The sequence below is a fragment of the Physeter macrocephalus genome, chromosome 7, assembly GCF_002837175.3.
Source record: "Physeter macrocephalus isolate SW-GA chromosome 7, ASM283717v5, whole genome shotgun sequence".
Classification (NCBI taxonomy): Eukaryota; Metazoa; Chordata; class Mammalia; order Artiodactyla; family Physeteridae; genus Physeter; species Physeter macrocephalus.
This window is the reverse complement of record NC_041220.1, coordinates 108,047,107-108,073,658: the sequence shown is the minus strand read 5'-3', so window position 1 is coordinate 108,073,658 and position 26,552 is coordinate 108,047,107. Positions and strand designations below refer to the sequence as shown.

Sequence of the window (26,552 nt, the reverse complement as noted above, 5' to 3'; positions counted from 1 at the left end):
CTGAGTAGTGTTTCTGCGCCTCTGGGGGACTTTGAGACCCTTCTGAGCATTTGATGCAAGCTTTGGCCCCTCTGCAGAAAGGCAGACGGTTTTGCACAAGATTTAGGAGGACCAAGGGCCACCATCTCCCGATGACACCTATCCAAGGCCTCTTACGATTAAGCCCCATCCTCACTCCATCCCACATAGAACACTGGCCAGTTGGTGAGTTAATAGGTTCGGTGTGTCTGCATTTTACAAGGCTTGGGACCTTCCTGCCTACCCTCTCTTACCCATCTAAGCAGGCTGTGGACAGTCTCTTGTACCCAGATTCTCTGACTCTGGTGGCCTCAGCATGCAGATTTCTTCTGTTTGGCCAGTGAGAGACAGTATAGCCTGGGGGTTAAGGACACAAACCCTGGAGCCGGCTGGCCTGGCCCCGTATTCTGGTTCTGCCACTGAAGAGTTGCAGGACCTGGAAAATTACTTCGTCTCCCTGCCTCAGTTGCATCATTTGTAACAGGGAAAATAAGTATATATTCCTTACAGTTGTTATAAGGATTCAATGAGATGAATATTAACAGAGCACTTAGAGTGGGTCAGGCTTGACCTGCGTACTGTCAGTGTTAGGTGTTATCCGTGGTTGCTGGTCCAGCACAGCTTTCGCCGTGTAGGATACGTGCTGATAACCCATGTGTTTCAGAAACAGGTGGGAGCTGCCAGACAGCTGCTATGTGCTGCAGGTCGGGGGATGGAAATGCAGCCCTACCCCCCCAGGAGCTCACACTCTAGCAGAAAGTGGAGTATTGTCCTAATCTGCTCATGCTGCTGTATCTAAATACCATAGACTGCAGGGCTTAAATAACAGACATTTATTTTCTCACAGTTTTGGAGACTGGGAAGTCTAAGATCAAAGTGCCGGCTGATTCTGTTTCTGTTGAGAAGAATCTTTCCTGGCTTGCAGATGGCTGCCTTCTCACTGAGTCCTCACACGGCAGAGAGAGGGAGCTCTGGTCTTTTCCTCGTTCTATAAGGGGACTAATCCCATCTTGGGGGCCCCATCCTTGTAACTTTATCTAAACCTAATTACCCCCAAGGGCCACACCTCCAAGCCCCATCCCACTGGGGATTTGGGATTCAGCATGTGGATTTTGAGGGACCGCAAATATTCATTCAGTCTGTAACAGGAAAATACAAGAGATGGTGAGTGGACAGTTGAGGAGGAGGAGGAGGAGGAGGAGGAGTCTGCATCTCCCAGGGGACTTAGGGAGCCAGTAGTAAGTGCCTGACAATTAGCTTTTTTGATTGTAATATGAGTGCCTGACATTCAGCTTTTGATTGTCGAGGCATCCGTTTCAAAGACATCGTCTGAAAATAAACAGGTTGCCAACTAAACAACTAGATAAAAGCCAGGCTGCCCCACCCATGAAGTTCCCTTTTCTGGAAAGCTCTGGTTGACCTACATACCTGACCTCTTGAGTGACCCTGCTTTGCCCTCCCTGCACCTTAATTCCTGCTCTTATGATTTAACTTCACCAACAAAGAGTGAACCAGTGAAACACTAGGCACCCCACCCTTGACCATCCACAAGGCAGAGCCCCAGGGCCACGTTCTCTCTCTCTTTGCAACCCTGCTGTGTGGCCCGGGTGTGCCATGTACCCTTCAGGGCGTGTGAGTAATAAACCTTGTTTTTTCAAGGTCCTTGATGGTTGTTGCTGAGGTGAGTCTTGCAATCATAAGACCACAAGGGCGGGTTCAACCTTGACATCAGCCCATCAGGAAAATGTCTGTGGGCGCTGCCCCAAACAGCGTGGACCCAGGTGAGGACCCCCGGGCATCTCCAGCTAGTACCATCACAATCCACAGGCTGAGACCAACACAAAACAGAGCCCTTTCCTGAGGAGGTTATTCTACAGCCAGTCCTCGAAAGAAAACTCAGAGTTGGCCAGGCAAACGGGGAAAGGCCCTGCGGGTGGGTGTACAGTGTGCGCAAAGGCACGGAGGTGTGAGAGACCCAGATGCAGTCTCGTCACGCTGTTTGGCACGGCCAGATCCGGGAGGCAGCAAGAGGAGGTGGTGCCAGGCTTGCAGCGCCGTACCAAGCAGGGCGGATTTTATCCTGTGGTCCACCTGCCTTGGGCTCATCACCTGCCCCTCTGTGTGCAGGAGCTCCAGGAGCTGGAGAGGGAGCTGGAGGACCAGCTGGCGCACCAAGAGGCGGCCCAGCTGCAGCGGGCCCTGGAGGGTCGGCAGCAGTGGGCAGGTGAGGGGCCTGGGCTTCTGCACGAGCCGGAGGAGGAGATGGATTCTGAAAGGCAGGTTTCGGCTGTCCTGCGACGGGCCCTGAGCAAGGGTCAGAAGTTACTGGAGCATCACCAGCAGAGGTGAGCCGAGGGCCCAAGGGCAGTGTGTAGGCTCAGTCCCCGCAGGCCAGGGGGGCACCCGGCCTCTCAGACCCAGCGGGATAAGGCCCGCCTGGGCGGTCGTGCTCCCATCTGAGAGGTCCTCCCAGCACTCAGGCACGAGCTGCTAACCTCGTAACAGGTTTCTTCCCTGACATCTTTTTATACTTCATTTTTAAATGTCTTTTAATATTTAATTTCTATTGAATATTTAATATTGAGGTTTTACTGAAGATAATATTTTTCAGCTTTTTATTTTGAAATAATTATAGACTCACGAGAAGTTGAAACAAATAGTGCAGAGGTTCCATGGCCCGTCACCCAGCTTCCCCCAATGGCAACATCTCACAGGATAACAACACATTGTACAGACCAGGAATTGACATTGGCACGATACGTTGAATACAGGCCTTACTCAGGCCTCACCATAAACAGAATATTTATATCCTGCTTTTGTAAAATTATAAAACAGACAGAACCCCCTGATCTTCTTTTTTGTTGTTGTTTTTTTGCATTCTTTTTCAATTAATTAGACAATTAGCCTTTGCCCATGGCATTAAGAACTGTCGAAAAAAATATTTTTTCCCTTACAGAGTCTAGGTATTTTATTTTATTTTTGAGTTACAATTAACATACAAGATTATATTAGTTTCAGCTGTACAACATAGTGATTCAATATTTTTATGCATTATGAAATGATCACTGCAGTAAAACCAGTTACCATCCATCACCATACAAAGTTGTTACAGTATTACTGACTATATTCCCTATGTGTATATTACATCCCCATAACTTATTTATTTTATAGCTGGAAGTTTGTATCTCTTAATCCCCTTCACCTATTTTGACTTTCCTCCCACCCCCCTTCCCCCCAACCCAACCCAGCAACCACCAGTTTGTTCTCTGTATCCATGAGTCTGTTTCTGTTTTGTTTGTTTGTTTGTTTTGTTTTTCATTCCATATATATAAGTGAAACCATACGGTATTTGTTTGTCTCTGTCTGACTTATTTCACCTAGCATAATACCCTCCAGGTCTATCCATGTTGCTCCAAATGCAAGATTTCATCCTTTTTTACAGCTGAATAATATTCCATTGTGTATATATACCACATCTTCTTTGTCCATTCATCTATGGATGGACACTTAGGTTGCTTCCATATCTTAGCTATTGTAAATAGTGTTGCAGTGAACATAGAGGTGCATATATCTTCTGGAAAACATAATTTTTAACAGCTTCATAATTTTCCATTGTGAATATAATGTTGACATGTGAAGGACAGGGTGAAAACTATATATACAGCATGATTTCATTTTTGAAAACATACACACAAATTAACTGAAGAAAATAGGCCAAACTGTAATAGATGTGATTTCTGTGCGGTGAGATTACAGGTTATTTTAATGTATTTGATTACGCTTTTCTGTGTAAACACAACATCAAAGTGCAGTTCTGTTTTCCATTGAAATAATTGCATAAGAGACTGAATCTGTTTGATCAGAGGAAAATGCTCAGAGATGTTGACTTTATTTAGACTTGATTTAGGATTTTAGTAATGTATTCCATGCTTCATGGAGGAAACTGCTGATGATCCAGCTTTTGGTATGAATTGTACCTGCAGATTGGGTTTGGATTGTATTAACCAGCAGGAATGCAGGATGGATAACCCAAGATGCCAACTTTGATTGGCTGAGGGATAGGCTGGGAGGACCTCCTTTTGGGGAAGTCAAGAAGCCTGATAGAGACCTCGTGTGATAAGGTGCCACCCAGCCTCTGTGGTCAGAGTCAGGTCCATCCTTGGGAGATGGTTCTGGGCCCGCTTCAATACAAGGGCACATGGTGATTGAAGACTCCAGATCTTGGTATTGTTGAGCACAAGCATGACAACTAATACTGAGAGTTTTCAAATTAGGATCACGGTTGGAGGTCAGAGGGAACGAAAAGTGCCCACCGAACTGAGCAGGCATCTTGAGACCGAAAAACAAGGCAGGCAGCTCCATATAACCAATGGATCTGTTCATCTAGGGTAACATACTCACAAGGTGGGATCAAGCAGACAATAATCCAGAAGGCTTCACAGCTGCATTCCGCACCACCAAGGGGCCATTGGGACAATTTTATAGTTAACCTAGGGTATGGGGGTAGGTGCTTGGAAATAGGACGTGCATTCCTAAGTCAAGATTTATGAATGGGTAACTAGTCTCGTGGGTGCCAGGAATACTTCAGGGAAGGTTTTCATCCTTGTTTGGGGACTAACAAAGCATAGAGGCTACCTGGTCCTAATGATTATTAAACAATATCTATTAACTACAAAGCCCTTGTCGACAGAGAAGTGATTCACTGCACAGTCCTAGGTGGGTCAGCAGAAGGACAGGAGAGACTGTAAGGGCCCAGGATGGCATCAGTTATGCTAATAGCCATGCAGATCACAGATTGCCCTGCAAAGCCACAGAAAAGTCTCCATATGGCTCCCACAAAACTTCTTGCTTCGAGGAGCTCTGCATCCTGGTGAGCCCTCCCTGATACATTATTTGCAAGGTAATCTAGCTAAAAAGCAGCAAGCTTCTTCTGGCCACCTCTTTGGATGGATTTTTTTTTTTTTAATCATGTTGATTAGATTTGTGATCCTTTGTTATTTAAATAACTAGGATTTAAATAACTAGCTTTATAACAAAACTGGACTCACGTAGATTTTGTTTTCACTCTAGTTTGAGAGAGGAGCAAGAGAACAGTGTCATGCTTGAAGATTTGCTGGAAAATATGGAGACGGACACCTTTGTGACCCTGTACGGCCAGGTGAGAACAAGTTTGCCATGTCCTGGGTCCATCCCTTGCCAGCTCGTCACTTCACCCTTTTCTCAGAGTCCACGTTTCCTCACCCTCAGGATGGGGATGATAACACGGACCTTGGGAGCTGCCAAGCGGATCTGTGAAAACCCCTGGCCCAGGGCCAGCACATAGAGGACATTTGATCGGGGGCCATGGCAGCAGCAATGACAATAGTAATCATTGCCCTGGTCAGTTTCTGTAATTAGGCAGGCACCCAAACCTTCTTCTTCTCAGTCTTAAGTAAGTTTAATACATGCAGAGTAGGTTCCACCAGGAACAAAGTTGGTCACTGAAATCTGGGCCATATAAGGAGTCCAAAGAGATTGCACCCCACATTTCAACTTTTCCGTGTTGAGACTGGGTGATCCATCTCATTCTTGGCCACAGCTGCAGCTCTCAACAGCCTTCCCAAGACAGAGCCCGGAGGCTATGTGCATGGAGCCATATGTAGAGTTACTTATGTAAGTCTGCTACTAGTTGTGGTTTTATGTGCATCTAAAGGTGGGCTTCCTGATTTCTGTGAGTTCCAGCAAATGTGATTTGTGACAGTGGCTTATGCCAATCACAAGCCGTTGGGAGGTAGGTATCGCAGCCCTTGCTTCAGTTCAGTGAGGTCATAGTCCTGTTCTGTGATACTTGCCACCTCTCCTTCTTGGAGTTCCAGCCACTGTGTCAGTGTTCAGGTCAAGAAGGTAAAGGTAGAACACAATCACCCTGCTGTCTTTTCTTTCCAAGAAAGTACATGCCCCCAAGTCCCTGAAGTAAATTTTACTCATGTCCTGAGGAGACCCAGCCGGTGGACCCCCGGCCACGAGGGAGGCTACAAACCAACACCTCTTCCTCACCCTCCAAAGACAGCCAGCAAGGAGAAAGGGTGGGGACACTCTCAGGTGTCCAGCCAGAAGAATTGGCCACAGCTGTCCACAGGCACACACAGCTTCCCACTTGTATTAGTTTCCAACTGCTGCTGTAACAAATTACCACCAACTTAGTGGCTTAACAGAACACAAATTTATTATCTTGTAATTCTGTAGGTCAGAAGTCCTACGTGGGTTTAGCCAGACAAAATCAGTGTCGGCAGGTTTGTACTCCTTCTAAGGCTCTGGGGAGAATCTGTTTCCTGCTCATTCAAGTAATTGGCAGAATTCGGTTCATTGTGGTTGTAGGACTGACGTCCCCACTTCCTTGCTGGCTGTCAGCTGAGGGCTGTTCCCAGCTTTTACAGGCATCTGCATTTCTTAGCTCATGGATCCCTTCCTTCATCTTTAAATCCAACAAATCGCATCTCTTGGATGCCTCTTCCATTATCATCACATCTCTCTCTGACCTACCACAGCGAGAAAAGTTCTCTGCTTTTAAGGACCCATGTGATGATGAGGTTGGAATCACCTGCATAATCTAGGATAATCTCAGCTCATGATCCTTAAGCTTAATCATAAAGTCCCTTTGCTATGTAAGATGACATATTCACAGGTTCTGGGACTGAGGTGTGGACATCTTAGAAGCCGTTATTCTAGCAATCACACCGCACAGGAAGCCAAGGTTGTGTGTCAAGGTCAGTGGTGAGTCTAACGTGCTGCTTCCTCTTTGACATGAGAGCTGACCTGGGCTTTCTAGATATTTACAAGAGAGGAGCACCCACCCATGGCAGGACCCACGAGAGTACTTGCCACTCATCTCACTGACGGGCAGTTCTGTCATCACCCCCTTACAGACAGGTCCTCCAGAGGGGAAATTATTGCCCAATTCACACTGAGGAGCCAGGTAAAGCTCAGATTGGACCCCACATTCTTCCTACCCCACATCTTTCAGCCTGAGCTCCAAAGTGGGGGTGGGGGAGGGAGCAGAAGTTTCTAGAACACCTGCTGTGCACTATCATCCCAGGCACTCATATCTCTTATTCATTTAATCCTTGCAGAAAGCTGGGAAATGGGGACTATCTTCTCCATTTTTCAAATAGAGGAACCATGCCCAGATTGGTGGCGTGAGGACTCCAGGGCTCACTGCCGCTCCTTGGAGCTCAGGATTCAGCCTGGGGTAGGTGACTACACAGGGTGTGCTCTTTCTGCTCAGTTTCCCTGCAGAGCACATGATGCCCCTGGCCTGGGTCTCTGGGGGAACTGAGCCATCTCCACACTCACTCTGATTGCCCGCCCCCCCACCTTTCTTCTTTGTAACTAAGAGAATTGACAGACGACCAAAGTGTCACATATGGAATTTCATCCAGATTCATTTCTGATTTGTTGGCTCTTTTAAACTGTGAACTCTGCTAAAGAATTGACCCAATGGTCAGGGGGTGGTTTTTCTCTGCCCCCAACCCTGTGCCTTGTAGAGTCCCCTCAGGAAAGTCTACTCAACTGATTTGCTTCTTTTCCAGCCCCTGTGTATTAGTGAGGATATTTCAGAGAAACAGAACCACAAAGACTTGGGGGGAGAGAGGGAGAGAGAGATTTACCTTAAGGAATTAGCTCATGTGATTATGGAGACTGGCAAGTCCAAATAGGCTGGCAGGATAGACCAGCAGGCTGGAGACCCAGGGAAGAGCTGATGTTACAGTTGGAAGTCCGAAGGCCCACTACTGGCAGAATTCCCTGTGGCTCAGAGGTCAGTCTTCGTTCTCTTTGGGCCTTCACCTGCTTAGATGGAGCCCACCCACATCAAAGCAATCTGCTTTAAGTCCACGGACTTAAATGTTAATCTCATCCAAAAGCTCCCTCAAAGAAATATCCAGAATTATGTTTGTCCAAATATCTTGACACTGTGGCCCAGACAAGATGACCTATAAAGTTAACCATCACTCCCTGTTTAGAGGACTCCTGTATTTGACCTGTTTCTTCTTTGTACCAGGAGAGATGATAACCAGGAAGGCCCAGTTCTCCCACCCTGTCTCCCTCTGTCCCTGTTCTTCCTCCTACTCTTTCTAATTACTCCTCCTCTTCCTCCTTCTCCTCCTTTTTCTTCTTCTTTCTCTTGTGGTCTCTGTCTCTGTCTCTCTCTCTTTTGTTTTATTTCCTCATGATTACACTGCCTTAGGGACAGCATAGTTTGAATTACAAAATTTGCATGAAGGATAGTTTCCACTCGAGCACCCATGTTTTCATATTTATGCAACTTTGCCAACTCCTCCTTTTTTGCATATTTATGACACTATCAAAATAACACTCTCGAATGCCTGCTCTGTGCCAGACGCATCACACATCATCCAAGTTAATGCTCACCATTGCTCTGGGGACCCTGGCAGTGGGAAGAGCCTCCCCAGGGCACTGCTGCAAATTCGTCAGCCCTTCTCTGATGGTGATGATACAAACAGCAGCTGATATCAGCCCAGTGTTGAGGAGAGGCATGGAGAGGATCATCCCTTGACAGATGAAGAAACTGAGGGTCAGAGAGGTCATGTGACTTAGCCGGGGTCCCATAGCCAGTCAGTGGGGGCTGGTTTAAAATCAGGGTTCTTTTCCCTTTAAAGGCTCTACTCATTCCATTTCATGCTACCGCACAATTCCCTTTAAAGCAAAGTATTTCCTAATTGCTTCATGAATAAAACGGGAAGGGGGTGCTCATTTAAAAATGAATGGTACTAACCCCACAAGGCAGGAAGTTTCCCTGTGCTGTGGGGAGAGGCTGGGACCCCATCTGTGGTCCTCACTGAACTCACCTCCTTTCTCCCCTGGGGCTCCAGCATGATTGCAGCCACTGTAGACAACAGAGTGGCATTCTGTTCTAACCACATAAAGGATGACTTAGATTCAGCTTAAGATCTTCTAAACGGGCTTTGTTCTTGAATAAATATTGACTGTGCTCCTAGTAAGTGGCGAGTGCTATCCTAGGCACTGTGATTTTAGCAGCAAACAAAACAGATAAAGCCCATGCCCTCAGGAGCTGATACTCTAGTGGGGAAAGCAGGCCATCAACAAAATAAATACATAAACCAAATAGTATTTTATGTGGATTATGATCTCTTTTTTTTTTTTTTTGCGGTACGCGCGGGCCTCTCACTGTTGTGGCCTCTCCCACTGCGGAGCACAGGCTCCGGATGCGCAGGCTCAGCGGCCAAGGCTCACGGGCCCAGCCGCTCCGCGGCATGTGGGATCTTCCCGGACCGGGGCACGAACCCGTGTCCCCTGCATCGGCAGGCGGACTCGCAACCACTGCGCCACCAGGGAAGCCCTGATCTCATTTTTATAGTCATGTCCCTCCATCCATCTGTCCGTCACTCCATCTGTCTTTCTATCCATCCATCCATTCACTTGTCCATTTGTCTACCCATCCATCTAACCATCAGTCCATCTGTCTGTCCATCCACCCACCCACCCACCATCCATCCATCCATCCATCCATCCATCCATCTATCCATTTGGCCACTCATCCATCTATCCACTTACCCACCCATCCATCCATCATCCATCTATCTGTTCACCCATCTGTCCATCTGTACACCCACCCATCCATCCATCCACCCACTATCCATCATCCATCTATCCATTCACCCATCTGTCCATTTGTATACCCATCCATCCATCCATCCCTCCATTCATCTACTTATGTATATGCCTAAAAATATTCCTGGAATGTGGTTTGCCTAATGTTACTGATAACTATTTCTGGATAGTGGCATTTGGAATAATTACTTTAACATTTTTGTGCTTTTCTACATTGTTTGATGCCTTAAAATTAGCAGTATTTCTTAAAAATCAAGGCAAGGTTGAAATATGCCAGGATACACCTAAACAATGGAAATCCGTGCCAGGTCCAGTGGTGATGAAGCAGAACAGGAGAGAGGGACAGGCAGGGCCTGCTGTTAAGCCTGGTCTTTCTGCCACCGTCTTCTGCATGAACAGCCAGTCCCCACATTGCTTTGTGATTCATTTCAGTCTCTAGAAGTGACCCACACAGATGCTTTTTGTGTCACCACCTTCAGGAAGACTTGACCCAGTTAATTGACCTGTGTTAAGGATTATTTTATTGATCAGAAAGCTTCAGAGCTGGGAGAGCCATGGCAGTGGGCCGGTGGGTCCCCATATTCACCAGTGGGGATCCCAGTGATGAAGGATTACTCCTCTGCCTCAGGAAGAAGTGAGTCTACAGGGTGTTGATGGAGTTTATCCTTCATTTATTCGACCCACGTCTGTTGATGTTTTTCTCTGTGCTAGGAACCGGGTTAAATGCTGGAGGTAGAGAGGCATATGATGCTGACCCCATCCTAAAACCTCACTGCAGAGACACATGAGAAATTGGACAATTGAATTTGATACAAGAATTGGACAGAAGAGAGTTGATTAAAACCAGAGAAAAGCAGAGAGGCATCTGTCCCAGAATGTGGGGTCGGGAAAGGCTTCCAGAAGCCCAACACTGGCGTAGAAACCAAAAGAATGAGTTGAAGAGAGCCAGACAGAGAACGCTTTGGGGAAAAGTGTGCTACAGGCAGAAGGAAGCACATGGGTCGCAAGGAGAGAGCTTGGTATTTATAATAACACTTTTCCCCATCACCGCACTGAAAGCATTGGTCAAAGTAGTAAGCAGCCCCATGTTTCCAAATCCAGTGGTCAAGTCCATGTCTTTGTCTTTCCTGATGTCTCTGTGGCACTTGATCCACAGCCCTTTTCTTGAATATGTTCCCTCCTTCGCTTCCAAACCCTGGACACCTGGTTCTCTCCCAGCCCTCTGGCTACCTGTGGTCAAGCCCCTATGTTGGATGCATCGCGGCCTTTGGACGTTGGGAGCCTGAGGACTCGGTCGTTGGACCTCATTCTCTCTCATCTACATTCACTCCCTTGCTGATGTCATCACCACACTGATTACCATCTAATCTTAGCTCCAGACCCCTGCCCTGAACTTGAGACTTGACATCGCCATTAGTGACTTAACCTGTCCAAACAGAACTCCAAGTGACTGACAGTCCTCTGTCCCAGGCTTGCTCCACTCACCTGAGTAAATGACACCAGTTACCCAGCAGCCCAAGTGAAAGATGGTGGAGTCATCCTTTATTCTTGTCTTTCAATGAACCTTGTTGGCTCTACCATCAAAGTGTCTCCCGCGTCCCACCACTTCTCACCACCTCCCCTCCACCACTCTGGCTCACACAGCTACCATCTCTTGCCTGAGATGCCCCCCCTCTGCTACCTCACTTGTTGCAGATGGTTCACGACCCCTGTGTCATCCAAAGTAATCTTTAAAAAATGAGAATCAGCTCATGCCATTCCCACTGCTTAAATTCCTGCAGTGACTCCCCAGCTCACCATGAAGACAAGTCAAAATCCTCCCTACGATGAAAAGGTCCGTATGAACTGATCCCCCGCTACCTGTCCCAACTTAACTGTTGTCACTCTCCTTCTCACACGGTCCATGCCAGCCATACTGGCCTCCTTTGCTCTCCATGAAACATGCCAAGGATATCTCCACCTCAGGGTCTTCGCCCTTGCCTTCCCTCTGCCTAGAAAGCTCTTCCCTTCCATGTGCCCATGGTTCACTTCCTCACTTCATTCAGGTCCCTGCTCAGACGTCACCTCCTCGGAGAAGCCTTCCCTGACTACCCGTCTCAAACATCAGCCACCCCCGCCCCTCACCCTCTGTCTCTTTATCCTGCCTTGTTTTGCATCCTGGCACCTACACTGCCCGATGCAGTGTTTCTTTGTAGGCTTACCATCTGTCTCTTTGACCTGACTGTGTGCCTCATGAAGGCAGAGACTTGGTCTGTGTTACTTACTGCTCTGCCTCCAGTGCCTGGAACAGGGTCTGGCGCCCAGTAGGACTCCATCGTGGTGTTGGTTGAATGAATAAATGTACTAATAATCTGGCACAATGGCCCACCAAACATGTCTAAGTCCTAATTCCCAGAACCTGTGAATATGACCTTCTATGGCAAAGGGGATTTTGCAGATGTGATTAAGGATTTTGAGATGGGGGTGTTATCCTCGATTATCCCAGTGGGCCCTAAATGTAATCACAAGTGTCCTTACAAGAGGGAAGCAGGAGTCACAGCTTGAAGAGAAGGTCATGTGACAGTACAGAAGTAGGGATTGGAGGATGAACTTTGAAGGTGGAGGAAGGGGCCATAAGCCAAAGAATGCAGGCAGCAGCCGACGCTAGGGAAGGCCAGGGAAGAGATTCTCCCCTGGAGCCTCCAGAAGGAGCCAGCCCAGCTGACCTTGACTTTAGCCCAGTGACACTGATTTCAGACTTCTGGCCTCCAGAACCGTAAGAGAATAAATGTGTGTCGTTTTAAGCCCAAGTTTGGGGTGATCTGTTACAGCTGCAATAGGAAACTCATACCAATACTGTAACAACAGCAACAACCAACACTCACTGAATGACCTTGATTTGTCAGGCACGGCACTTAGATGTCTTGTAAAGTCAGAATTCTTTTTAGGTGAAGGTAACAGAAATTCATTTCAAACTAGTTTGAGTGTAAACCAAATATATTAATACCCTGACTATCCCCTCAAAGAGCAGAGCTGAGCTCTGGGGGCTCAACTGGCAAAGGACTCTTTGTGGGTCTCTCTCCTTCTCTATATCTCTCCCCTGTTGCTTTGTGTCCACTAATAAGCTTATTCCACACCGGAAGGGACATGAAAGCTGACAGCCCTGAGCTGATGGCCTTTCAGCATCCAGCTCTCCTGGTTTTGCTGTATAAAGTGCCTTTCTCTCCTGGGTTTGCTGTGTAAAATCCCAGGGAAGGTCTCTGGTTGGCCAGATGGCCAGGCATGCCCACGCTGTTGCTAGGAAAGGGAGTTTGCCTTCTTAACACAGACCAGTTTTACATGTCACAGCTCATTTTGTCCTCACGAAACCTTTTGACATAGGTATCATTATTAAGGGAGCTGAGGCCCATTTTACAGATGAGGGAGCTGAGGCCCGAAGAGAAATAAAGACACTTCCCAAGGACACACAGTTCTGTGCAGTGGGGCTGGGAGCCAACACAGGTTTGGGGGAGTGCAGAGCCTGCCTGTAATCTCTCTTTCTCCTTTTCAAACCTTTCTCTGAAATACTTTTAGGTTCACAAGAAGTTGCAAAGCTAGTATGGAGAGTTCCAGTGCCCTGATCCCTGTTTCACTGTTTCCCCCCATGTTTGCATCTTACAGGACCCTAGGACGATATCAAAACCAGAAAGTTGACATGCATATAAAATGCATGTGTAGTTCTGTGTCATTTTACCGCGTGTAGTTTAGCGTGACACCGCATTTAAGATGTCGAACTGTTGGGTCACCACAAAGATCTGTTTGTGCTACGCTTTTATAGTTATATCCACTCCCCCCCACACACACCCCTAACCCCGGCCACTAATGCTGTGTTCCCCATCTCTAAATTTTGTCACCTCTGGAATGTTATTCATGTGGAAGTACAGCGGGGCCTGGCTCTTTTTACGCAGCAAAACGCCCTAGGGATCCATGCAGTTCTTTCCTTTCACTGCAGACTGGTATTCCGTGGCATGGCCATAGCACAGTTTCTTTAACCATCCACTGATTTAGGCACATTTCAGTTGTTTCCAGTCTGTGCTGTTCCCTCGGAGCCCCATCGCCTCACCGAACATGAGTAGGAGGAGAAATTACTAATGGGCCCAGGCTGTAGCTGTGATGAGTGAGTGGAGAGTAGTTGGAAGGGATGGATGAAGGCTTGGGGAATGTCACGGCGAGCCAAGGCTGCTGACCAAATAGATTTTTCTTGACAGCTCTGTGACTTTGGGAACATGTTTTCAAGACTGAGGTACTAAAATATTTCTCTCACTGGGACAAAAAGTCCTAAGACTGTGATCCATTAAAACTTGCTGTTCATCAAGGTTAGAGCCTTGAGGCTCTGAGTCCCTGCGTTCACTCCTCTAGGAGCTGAGACTGGCGTCCTACCTGTCGAAGCTGGCGATGCTGCCGGGGGGCGCGCTGCGTTGGCTCCTGAGCGTGGCTGTGCCCGCAGCCTTGCAGCCCGAGCTGCTCTCCGTGCTGGATCCCGTGGGCCAGAGGCATCAGGACCACACAGCGGAGAGTGACGGCGGCGGGGTGCAGGCTGACCTGGGCAGGAGGGGGTGAGTACAGGGTGGGAAAACGAGGTCCCTGTAGAGAGAACGGATGGGAGAGGGGAACGGGACCACGGGGCACAAGCACACCCGCCTTCCCAGGGGAATTTCTTTGCTCAAGAAGCAGACAGCATCCAGGAGAGTCGCCATGCATCCTCTGTGTAAGTCATGGCAGACCCAAGTATTTTGTCCACAGCTTCTCTTTTCATCACCAACTCATTTCCCCAGGAGGATCTTAAGAGAATAAGTTGCCTTGGGTTGTAAATATGCCATATATGCATATTTACAGCCCAAGGAATAAATAATAAAGGAAATAAATAAATACAATAAATACGTGAAGGAAATAAATACATAAAGGAAAAAGAAGAAAAAAAATATCCATGGTTCTATCAGGTGGAGAAAATGGCTGTTAGCGTCTTGCTACCGTTCTTCCTCCAGAACGTGTTTCCTCTGCTGGGTTTTATGAGTGTGTGCAGTGTGTGTGTGTGTGTGTGTGTGTGTGTGTTTGTGTAGGAATCCCACAGCATATACAACCTTGTGTCCTGCTTTTCAGAACCTTATATCAGAGGCAAGTTTGCTTATTACCTTTCAACTCTTGTCCACGTGCATACGTCTTTCTAATTATCACACTATTTTGACTCTATTTCTGCTGTTTTTATTAACAACTTAAAATTCATACTTTTCCCAGTTATTGAAACATCTCCATAGATATTATTTTTAACAGCTGCCTATTATTCCACTGAGGTGTGTAGCATAGTGTATGTAACTGTTACCCTCTTACTGGACATCTAGTTTGTGTTCATTTTTCCTCAATTATGGATAATGCTGCAGAGCTGCTTTTTTAGAGTCAAGTTTCAGGTGTGCGTTTGATCAGTTAAGGGTCTTTATAAGGAAAAACATGAAGTGGGGCTGTGGATAAGGTGGGTTTGGGGCAGCCAGCGGTGCCACTTGAGAGCAGAATTTGCTGGGGGTGAGGCTACAAGGAAAGCCACGACCAGACCTGAAAGTGTTGAAGGCCGGGCAGTGAAGCCGAGGTCCTCAACCAGGACCCACAGGAGGCTGGGGATGGGTGTCTCGGAGCCCATGAGTCCGCCAAAATGGCATGATTGTGTGGAAAGGTGTGTATGTACATTATTTTTCCTGACTCGTAAAGGGGGTCAGCTGAGGGCTGAGAGTAGGGTTAGGGTGAAAGGAAGGATAGGAGGATGGGAACAACAGCTGTTGAGCAGGGGTGGGAGTCCACAGGGGCTGGGACGAGCCTTCCTAGAGTTGGTGGGGCCCACCACGAGGGGCTGGATGTGAGTGTGGTCACAGGAGCTGGGGTGTGGGTGGGGTCATGGCTGGTGTGGGCGTGGTCAGAGAGCTGGGTGTGGTCAGAGAGTTGCGTGTCTCAGCCTGGTTTCTCTCAGCGCACAGTCAGGCAAGAGCATGAAGATGGCAGATGTCGGTGGTGACGCTGGAGCAGGAATGTGCATGGTCACAGCGATGTCACCTCTGCCTGAGGGCTGCCGGCGAGGACCCTATTTACGGGCTCCCCTTCGGCCAGTCTAGTTTGGGAGGCTGGTAAGCCGGCATGGGCAGGTGGATGTGGGACAAAGCAGGAGCGCCCAGGTGGCTTGTCACCAGGAGTGTGGAGCATGGGCATGCCCTTTTGTAGCCCGACCTCATGGTCAAGTAGACTGGATGACGTCTGGAGTCAAAAGCCACTCACCATAGCCTCTGAGGGCAGGGCAGTCACTACCCCTGTGTCCCAAGCGACTGGTGCCTGGGTACACCATCAGTTCAGAGTCTGGGGTTTCAAGCAGCAGAAACTGACTGATGAATCTAAGCAAGAAAGGGTGTGTGAAGGACCTGTCAGAATCCAGGAAGAGCTGTACGCCAGGTCCCTGGATGGGCAGGACCAGGAGAGCACGAAGACCATCCTCTCTGGGTGCTCCCTTCAGAGGACCAGCCTTCTCTGCCCAAGAGCCAGACTCCTGGGACAGAGGGCCTGGCCCAGCATGGGCAAGGGTCCTTCACCCCGCCAGCTGGGCAGTGTGAACCAGCTGAGGCAGAGTATGAACTTGGCCAGAGGCAGGCATAGACAGGACTCTCTCCTACACTGATCTTTACTGACTTGACTTGAGCCCAAGCCTGCGAACATCTCCCCACCCCCTATTCCTCATACACTGTCCCTTCTTTGGTCAAGAATCACACTCCTTCACGTGGTATGAGGGCTCCCTGCCTCACCCACCTTCCAGGCTTCCACTGTGCCTTCTCAACCTTCTTACTCATATATTCATGAACACTTACTGAGATCCTAGTATGTCGACTGTCTTAGGCACTGGTGTACGTGGGAGAGTAAGGGACAGTCCTGCTGCATGGAGTGTCCACTCCAGTGGGGGAGATGGACGGCACACAAGCCAAGGCAGAGAGCCCATCCCTTCTCGAACGCTCCATGCGTTCCCTGCTGGCATACCAAGATTCAGCTCAAGTGTCCCACATCTCGGCAGCCTTCCTTTATCTGACTGATGTCACCTGGTACCTGTCTGTGACCCCTGGATTGGGGACCCCTTGCGGCAGAGACCGTGTCCTGACTCGGCCAGAAAAGATGCTCGATCAGTGTTCACAGAGTGAGTGAGGGAACAAACGTGAAAACTCTCAGGGTTTCTCATGTCAGCCAAAGGCCACACTGAGGGAAGGAGTCCCCACAGTGCTTTTTAAGATTTTGCATCACTTGAAGATTCTGTTCTTTTTGAAAATATAAGAACGCTCCCTTCTTGCCTTCAGGAAACATCAGGGCTGGTGGCAAGCCTTTGAGAACAAACTTCGAGGAGAACTGATAAGCAGAGGATTAGAAAAGATGCTCTGGGCTCACAAGAGGAAGGAGAGGTAATGAGGGCGTCTGCTCAGGTGGGCTGAGGAGGGCAGCCAGGCTGCCTGTGAGCTGGGAAGGGGAGGCGGCGGAGGGGACCACAAAGGGAGGGTTACTGCAAACGTATCAACATTCCTTCCCTAAAGACCGCAGTCTTTATTCAAAGTGGGCTTAGTTTGAAGTGAAGTAAGCAGAGAAAGACAGATATCATACGATACCACTTATATGTGGAATTTTAAAAGTAATACAAATGAACTTATTTACAAAACAGAAATAGACTCACAGACATAGAATACAAACTTAGGGTTACCAAAGGGGATAGAGGGGGCAGGGTGGGGAGGGATAAATTAGGAGTATGGGATTAACAGATACAAACTACTAGATATAAAATAGATAAGCAACAAGGAGTTACTATATAGCACGGGGAACTATATTCAATATCTTGTAACAATCTATAATGGAAAAGAATAACCTATAATGGAAAAGGTGCACTTTGCTGTACACCTGAAATGAACACAATATTGTAAATCAACTATACTTCAATTTAAAAAAAAATGCAAAGTGTGCTTAGTTTACGAGCTGAAGATAGCCACCAGCTATCGGTGGGAGAATGTTCTGTCATTTATTAGCATTTTAATTGCAGTATTTATTTTAACTAATGGCTCTTTTTAAATGGAATCTCATTAGGAGGAGAATAATTCCTTATAGATGTTCAGACTTTATAGTTTTACAAAGCCCTCTCCCGCCTTGCTGCCCTGAGCCAGCCTCCCCACTTTCTGGAAAGTGGGGGAAATCCCACGGCCACGCTTCACCAGCTCAGGGAGGTCAGAGGAAGAGACCCCATGCCTGCAGCTGTTAAGAGTGACCCTGGGATTTAGGGCCATGTAACCAACCGCTTTATTTCCCTGAACTTCCAGGCCAGCGCTCTTCTCACTCTCTTGAGTGCCTTCTCTTTCAGCTGTGGTGATTGCACACCTGGAGAACAGAGGAAAGTTAGAGGCAGAGCGGTTTTAGGGTGCTACAAACATCGGACCAAGGGTCTCGCGTGTTTCCCACTAGAGATTCGGTAAAAGGGTAACACGAGTCACAAGAGTTACGTTAGCCCATTTAACGTAAAAGGTTAAAATGTGATAACCAGGGCTTCCCTGGTGGCGCAGTGGTTGAGAGTCCGCCCCCCGATGCAGGGGACACGGGTTCGTGCCCCGGTCCGGGAGGATCCCACATGCCGCGGAGCGGCTGGGCCCGTGAGCCATGGCCGCTGAGCCTGTGCTTCCGGAGCCCGTGCTCCGCAACGGGAGAGGCCACGACAGCGAGAGGGCCGCGTACCGCAAAAAAAAAAAAAAAAAAATGTGATAACCAAAGTGTGCTCTGGAAACAGAGGATGTCCAAGAGAAGTGTCCTGCCCCTTCCATGATTTCTCAGGGCTCCGGTGAAGCCGCAGAGACAAGCTTCCCAAATAGTCCATGAATAAAAATCTGGGAGCCATTGATAATGGGTCAAGTATCAGAAGTTAGTCCCAGAGAAATTAGATCCGGATATTGAGCCCAAACCAAGAAAACTGAATTCAAGCTGTATAACCGTAAAGCGCTCCACTAAGGAACGGAAGTCAGTTGTTCTAGATTAGCACGGGGTGGGGCTGCTGAATGCCTTCCTGGGCTGCACTGACACAAGTGGGTGAGTACAGATCAGGAGAACCCTGGCGCCACTGTCTTGGATTACTGTACTCGCCTTTTTGCCTTGAGATGCTGTGTACAATGGTGGGAGGAGAGACTGTGAATCAGTCCGAGTTGCCTTTGAGTCCTTGCTCACATCATGCAGCTGCCAGGGCAGGAGTTCGTGGTGAGGGGGATGGAGCCTCCTTAGCCACGCCTGTTCAGGAAGGACCCGAGCCTACCAGTGGCCTCCAGTAGGTCGACCCCCAGTGACATGGCCTCGTCCTGCACCGCCTGGGCAAAGGACCCTGTGGCTTTCAGGTTGTATAGCACTCTCAGAAGGAGTCAAAACCATTATCAAGAGCAGCCAGGATTTAGGGGCTGGACTGCTCATGGGCAGGATTCCAGCAATCCTTTTACAGGATATTCCCAAAGCGTGTTGCTCTGTTCTATTTCAAACACATTTTACCTAACTGCTAACTGTTGCTTTATAATCGGGTTTTATCAGCCTGCTTTTAGTGTGAAGCCCACAGGCAGGGGTGTCCTAGGAAATGTCTCACAATTGTCTGGGGGGAGATGGGAGCTCTGATTTCTAGCATTTAGTTTCCGTGGTGTGAAACACTCCCACCATGGCTGATTCGGTGCTGACAATATGATGACAACAGGCTCACAAAACTCCACAAAAGTGAACAGTCATGAGTTGGTGAGAGCTGTCTGCAGCCACCACTGCCACAGGCTTCAGCTAATCTCAGGGGCAACCTGGCAACCACAGGGAAAAGCCTTTCTTTAAAAGACACTTGGGCTTCCCTGGTAGCGCAATGGTTGAGAATCTGCCTGCCAATGCAGGGGACACGGGTTCGAGCCCTGGTCTGGGAAGATCCCACATGCCGTGGGGCAGCTAAGCCCGTGAGACACAACTACTGAGCCTGCGCGTCTGGAGCCTGTGCTCCGCAACAAGAGAGGCCGCGATAGTGAGAGGCCCGCGCACCGCGATGAAGAGTGTCCCCCTGTTTGCCGCAACTAGAGAAAGTGCTCGCACAGAAACGAAGACCCAACACAGCCAAAAATAAATATAAAAATAAATAAATAAATATTTTTTAAAAAAAAAAAAGACACTTGATTGGGGCCCTAGGGACAAAAGGGGGTTTTCCTAGAGAACTCTTTCAGGACACTTGGGAGAGTCAGTTGCCAAAAATGTCGTATCTGATCTTCTGTTCTTCCTTTAGCATATTAAAGAAGACGTGTCCCCCTCTCAGAGAGAGGGTGATATTCTCTGGAAAAGGAAGTTGGCCACACCTGTCACTGGAGTCCGTTGGTGAACTGGCCCCAGTGCCCATTGTAGGGGCAGAAACCATTGATTTATTAAACACTGGCGAAAAGCTCTTTATCTTCAGAAATCCCAAGGAGCCGGAGATCTCACTGCACCTTCCTCCCAGGAAAAAGAAGAAGAACTTTCTGAATGCCAAAAAGGCCACTTGGGCCTTGGGCATGAACTAGCCCAAAGGAAAGCTCCAAGGAGTCTGAAGACAGAAAGATTTGTTTTCTCCTGCCCACATGAGTGTGTGTGTGTGTTTATAATGTACAACTTGCAGGTATTAATTGCACTTGCAGAGGACAGATACATCTACTCTCCCTCCCTCACCACGACTTTCATGGGCTCAGTTTAATCTGGTCCCATGAATTCCCAGATGGCCCATTCCCTTCAGCATCGCAAGAGACATGAAGAGACAGGGGACCAGCCCGTGAACCCTCATTGCTTTCAGTCCCACCTTGCTGAGGGTCTGGAGGAGCCCCGGGCCCTTAATTCACATACCCGCAACACCTGGCTGAAGAGTGGGCTGTATGTTGAAGGCAAGGCTCTCTCTTCTCTTACATTGTGTGTTGGTTACATATTCTATTTTTATCAAGGGAGCTTTTGGAAGAAGAGCATTTTCCCTAAAGCTCTTCTCAAGGGAACTCGTCTTTGCTTTCTGTAGGAACCATTTATTTTTAATCCCCTCTTGGGTTTTGGCCCCCACTTTGTGATGTTCAATGAAAATTTGCCCTCCATCTTTCCAGGGGCCAGAAGATGTGCCAGCCACTGGGCAATACCATATCCAACTCAAATCAGGAAACTCAGAGGCTTAAGAAGGTGACGGGATTTAGGCAAGATCATAAAGCCAATAAGTAACAAAGTCAGGACTCACTGAGCTCTTTACGGCCTCAAACCCTTGTCCCTTCTCCTGGACTTGGTAAATGGACACATACCTGCCCTCAGGTGTTTGCCAACAAACTGACTGCACACAGGTCCTCGTGTTGCACAAAGTGCTTTCCTGTGCCCTGACCCTCTCCATCCTCAGTGTGGTTGGATCATTATATGAGCTTTTCTGAGAACCAGGGAAAGAATACAATTATAATGGGTCTTTCCTAAGCGTGGGAAATGATTAAGCAGGGAATCCTGTCACTAACGAGAAGAAAAGGGATTCTGATGAAGCATCTCTTACATGAGAGTTGCTTCTAGACCCTTACAGCTACTTGAACCCACTTTTTTTTTTAATATACAGCAGGTTCTTATTGGTTATCTATTTTATACATATTAGTGTATATATGTCAATCCCAATCTCCCAATTCATCACACCACCACCACCGCCGCCACTTTCCCCCCTTGGTGTCCATACGTTTGTTCTCTACATCTGTGTCTCAATTTCTGCCCTGCAAACCGGTTCATCTGTACCATTTTTCTAGGTTCCACATATATGTGTTAGCATACAATATTTGTTTTTCTCATTCTGACTTACTTCACTCTGTATGACAGTCTCTAGATCCATCCACATCTCTACAAATGACCCAACTTCGTTCCTTTATATTGAACCCACTTCTTAATCCTTGACAATACCCAGCAGATGGGGATCACTACTCCCATTTTACAGCCAAGGAAACTGAGACTCAGAAAGTTTAAGTAACTTGCCTGTGATCACACCATGTGTAAGGGAAGAATCCTCACTTTGAACCCAAGTCTCCTAGCTTTCAAACCCTTACCTGCCATGAGACATCGCATTGCCTTTGGCAACCTGAAGGTCAAGTCTTATTTGCAGTTTCCATCAGCATGCATGCAACATGGTGATCAGGGATCTTTGCCTGGAGTTGCACTTCTCCCAGGGGGCAGCTGTGTACCATCATAGTGGCTGCCAGTTGGCCATATCTCTGCATTAGCAGATATGCACAAGTAAGCAGTTCAAATGCAGGAGAGAAGAGTGGATGGGGTCAGTTTTCCCATCAGAAGCTCAAGTGAGAAGAGAGAGGAGAGAAAGAGCAGTGATTTTCACACAGGATAGTGGAGTGGAAAACGCATGGTCTTTGGTGTAAGCTTACTTAAGTTCAGATCCTGCTCTGTTGCTCGTGAGCCGTGTGTCCTGTGGACGTCACCTGACCTTTCAGAGCCTCATATTCTTCATCAACAAAAGGATGATGGGAATCCCTTGTTATGAGGATTAGATGAAACTGGATCAGTAAAGTGTTTGGTGGTGGTGTGCACCTGCCACATCTATGTCCTGTATTCCTTGAAGGTGACCCATCTGCCTTTCTAATAATTTCCTGATTCTAGGACTCTGCTAGAATTACGCATGGCTGAAAGTAGATTGCACATAAGGATTCAAAAAAATAGCTCAAAATTATGGGCTGAAGGCTGATTGAATAGATTATTAGCAACGACAGGAGGTGCTCGAGCTATTCAAAATACAGCATTTGAACCTAATAATAACTCCTTATGTTAATAGACAAAGACTAGCTATTGATTTAATTTCTCTAAACTCACTGCATGAGAAACACGAAGATGTGATAGGGAAATCTTGTGCTCCTGGAATCAGGTAGCTCAGGTTTAAATTCTGGCTCTACAACTTTTAAGCAAGTCACTTTACCACTTTGAACCTTAGTCTCCTCATCTGTAAAACAGGGGTCCTAATACCTACCTTAGGGTAGGGATGTCACAAAGAGTGAAGATATTGGATATTATATAAAATGGTGTTCAATAAAATGTTGTTATGCAATAAATGTAGCTTATTTATTATGTTTTTACATACTCACAAAATTGAGCTTTGTGGTTCCCTTCATTCCTGTTTTCACCCTACATGAAGACAGTGACCCTTCTAGAAGGGCAGTACCTGCCACAATACATGGAAGCCTATTCATAAGAGAGAAGCTCCAGGGAACTTGAATTGAGAGGACTTGATTTCAAGATAGGGCTCCATTACTTACAAGTTGGGAGAATTTGAGAAAATGGCTAACCTCTCTGAGGCTCAGTGTCCCATGGATTATGTCTTCTAAGAGTTCAGTCTAGTTAAGTTGACAGACACAAAAATAAATCATCGTTAAGCGCAAGGGATAAAATAGAGTTCTGAAAACCATGCTGTGGGAATTTGGGAGTGAGATGCAACCTGACTGGGGATATTTGGGAACAGCTTTAAGCTTTTGACCCCAAATCTTTTATCTCCAGACTGGACTTCCTCTTGGGCTCCAGGCACAGTTGTCACAGATGCCTGTCCAACCCTGAACCCATTGGCTTCCTATAAAACCTGTTCCACTATGGGATGTCCCCTCTCTGAGTAGATGGTACCAAGTCAGAAACCTACAAGTCATCCTAGACATCTTCCTGTTTTCAACCACCAAATATGATGACTACGTCTTGCTGATTGGACTACTGCATTAACCTTCACATCTATGCCCTCTTCCTCCCCTCCACTCCTTCCCAGGCCACGTCTCTCCTGGATGGTGCCAGCAGCATCCTTTCTCTCCAGGTTGGCTCCAGCCAATTTGTTCTATGGTAACCATATCTGAGTCACTCCCTTGCTGAAAGACCTCCAAAAACTTTTCAATGCCTACAAGACCTCCATGAATTGTCCGCTAATAACCTTCCTACCTGTGTCTATAGGGGAAGCCTCTACTTTCCACGGAGCCATTGATTGGCAATGAGACACAAAGAAGAAGGTGGATCTGGGTTTGCCTCCTGGATCTGCCATTTACTCGGTGGCCCTAGAGAAGCTACCTAATTTCTGTGAACCTCTGTTTCCCTCACCTGTTTTATAGGATTAATGAAGTGATACTGTAATGTGTCTGCTACAGGGAACACACAATAAATGCTAGCTATTATTGTTGTCTTAGAAAGTTTGTAAACAGAGGAGTGACATGATTTGTTTTAGAAAGGGACTCTAAAGGTCTTATGGAGGATGGGCCAGGAGTAGAAGCAGTTACTTGGGCTTTTTATTGGCTTCTGTCTTGCAATACACAGCTACAGGTAGGGAGTGAGGAGATCATTCTATTCCTGCTTTGTGTGTGTCCTTGCTTGTCTGGCCTTTGTTTGCCAAAATTACCAGCAACCACTCCACCACCAGCAACAACACTAACACCATTACTCTTGAGTTCGCCTTCTCTGGATGAGGCACATCACTTGAAGATTTATCTAAATTTTTCCTAATCCTCAAGAAGACCAGGTAGAGGAGATGTTATTATTCTTATTTGACAGATAACCTGCTATGAAATGACCTTACTCATCATTAATGTATATGGGAACCACCATTTCTCACCCACCTGAGAGTACTTCCTCCCTAATTTTACTGCACCCCTACTTCATTTGTGTGGTAACATGTTCAGGGGAAGGGGATTCCTCCTCCAGCCCCAGGAGATGAACATCACTGACTCCCAGAATTTCCTTACAGGCTGTGGGGGTGATGCTAAGGATCTCTGCCTTTTATTTAAGGGGGTTGTTTAGACCATTATATTTAACGTATTTGTTGATATTTGTTGTGTTTGCATTTTAATCTACCAAATTGCTGTTTCGTTTTCCATTCTTTGATATGTTGTTTGTTCTCTTTTTCCTCCATTCCTGCCTTTTTGGTATTGAGGATCTTTTATGATTCAGTTTTATTTTCTCTGTTGGATTATTATCATACTTCTTTTTTTAACTTTATTTATTTATTTTTGGCTGGGTCTTCACTGCTGCACGTGTGCTTTCTCTAGTTGCTGTGAGTGGGGGCTACTCTTCGTTGAGGTGCGTGGGCTTCTCATTGCATTGGCTTCTCTTGTTGCAGAGCAGGGGCTCTAGGCACACGGGCTTCAGTAGTTGTAGCGCACGGGCTTAGTTGCTCTGCGGCATGTGGAATCTTCCCAGACCAGGGCTTGAACCCGTGTCCCCTGCATTAGCAGGCAGATTCTTGACCACTGCACTGCCAGGGAAATCCTACCATATCTTTTTTTTAGAGGCTGTCCTAGGTTTTGCAATATATATTTTTTACTTATATTCCATCTTCAAATAGTATTATGTACCTTCACATATAGCGTAAGAATCTTGCGACAATATACTTCCATTTCCCTTCTCTATCCTTTCTGCTATTGTTAACCACATTTTTGCTTCTATTTGTGTTAAACCTCCACGTACGTTGATGATATTTTACTTTTTATATGCAGTTATCTTTTAAAGACTTACAATTAGAAAAATATGTTTTTACAAATATTTGCAACTTCTGGTGCTCATTTTTCTTTTATGTAGATCCATATTTCCACCTTGTAACACTTTCCTTCTTCATAAAAAAATGTCCCATAATATTTCTTCTAGTGCAAGTTTTCTGGTGATGAGTTTTCTCACACTTTGTGTCAAAAGTCTCTTTATTGCCTTCATTTTCAAAAGCTATTTTTACTGAGTATAGAGTTCTAGGTTTCCAGTGTTTAAATTTTTTTCTTTCACTACTTTAAAGATGTCACTCTTATTGGATTTAATTTGTTAATGTTTTGGTGAGGATTTTTGCATCTGCATTTATGAAAGATATTGGTTTGTTGTTTTCCTTTCTTATAATATCTTTATCTGATATTAAGGTAATGCTGGTCCCATAGAATGATTTAGGAAGTGTTTCCTCTGCTTCTACTATCTGGGAGAGATTGTAGAGAATTGGTATCACTTCTCCCTTGAATAATAATAATTATCATATGGAATAGTTTCACCAGTGAATCCATCTGGGCCTAGTGCTTTCTGTTTTGGAAGGGTATTAATTATTGATTCAGTTACCTTAATAGATATAAGCCTATTTAGATTGTCTGTTACTTCTTGTGTGAGTTTTGGTAGCGTGTGTCTCTTGAGAAATTGGTCCATTTCATATAAGTTATCAAATGTACAAGCATAAAGTTTTGGAAAATATTCCTTTGTTTTCCTTTTAATGTCCAAGAGAATAGTTGTGATGACCACTCTTTCATTTCCAATATGTAATGGGCTTATTCTCTTTTTCTCTCCCTTGATTAACATGGCTACACATATATTGATTTTATTGATCTTTTCCAAGAACTGGTTTTATGTTTTCTTGATTTGTTTCTATTGTCCTATTTTCAGGTTCTTTGACTTCTGATACTACAAATTTTAGTATTTCTTTTTTTCTATTTAAGATTAAAGTACAGTCTCTTACAACCCCCTGTAGTCACCTGACCACTACTCCTTACCTTTAATTTCTTCTTTTCCAGGAGCAACTAATTTCAACTGTTTAGCTGTTTCTCGTGGCATCAAGATTTATACTCTTAGGAACATAGTGCAACTTCTCAGTGCTGTATTATTCATAACATATATTGACCTTCTATTATAGCAGATGAGACTTTAGCTTTCTTAGACACACATACACACGTAAACACACACACAACACACACACCCTTCCTCTCCAGTTATCTAATGCAATTAAAGTACAATTTTCACTAAATATTCAGCATTTATGTTATTATAACTAATAAAATTTTATTTGAAGTTGATCCATGTAGTGCATTTTAATTACATTTCCTTTTTTGTGTAACTTTTCATTTTCCCTAGAGTTAACAATTGGCTAG

The 26,552-nt window shown here is 46.3% G+C and overlaps 1 protein-coding gene across 1 annotated transcript in view; it reads left to right on the top strand.

Moving 5' to 3' along the window:
* EVC2 (EvC ciliary complex subunit 2) overlaps positions 1-26,307 on the top strand; it is a 150,303-nt gene extending 123,996 nt beyond the window's left edge. Inside the window, exons 19-23 of the mRNA XM_024119544.2 lie at positions 2,146-2,363; positions 5,089-5,176; positions 14,026-14,222; positions 16,983-17,084; positions 19,946-26,307. Coding sequence (XP_023975312.1) covers positions 2,146-2,363; positions 5,089-5,176; positions 14,026-14,222; positions 16,983-17,084; positions 19,946-20,216 — 876 coding nt within the window. The 3' untranslated portion in view covers positions 20,217-26,307. The remainder of the gene's footprint in view (positions 1-2,145; positions 2,364-5,088; positions 5,177-14,025; positions 14,223-16,982; positions 17,085-19,945) is intronic.
* Positions 26,308-26,552: the final 245 nt, after the last annotated feature.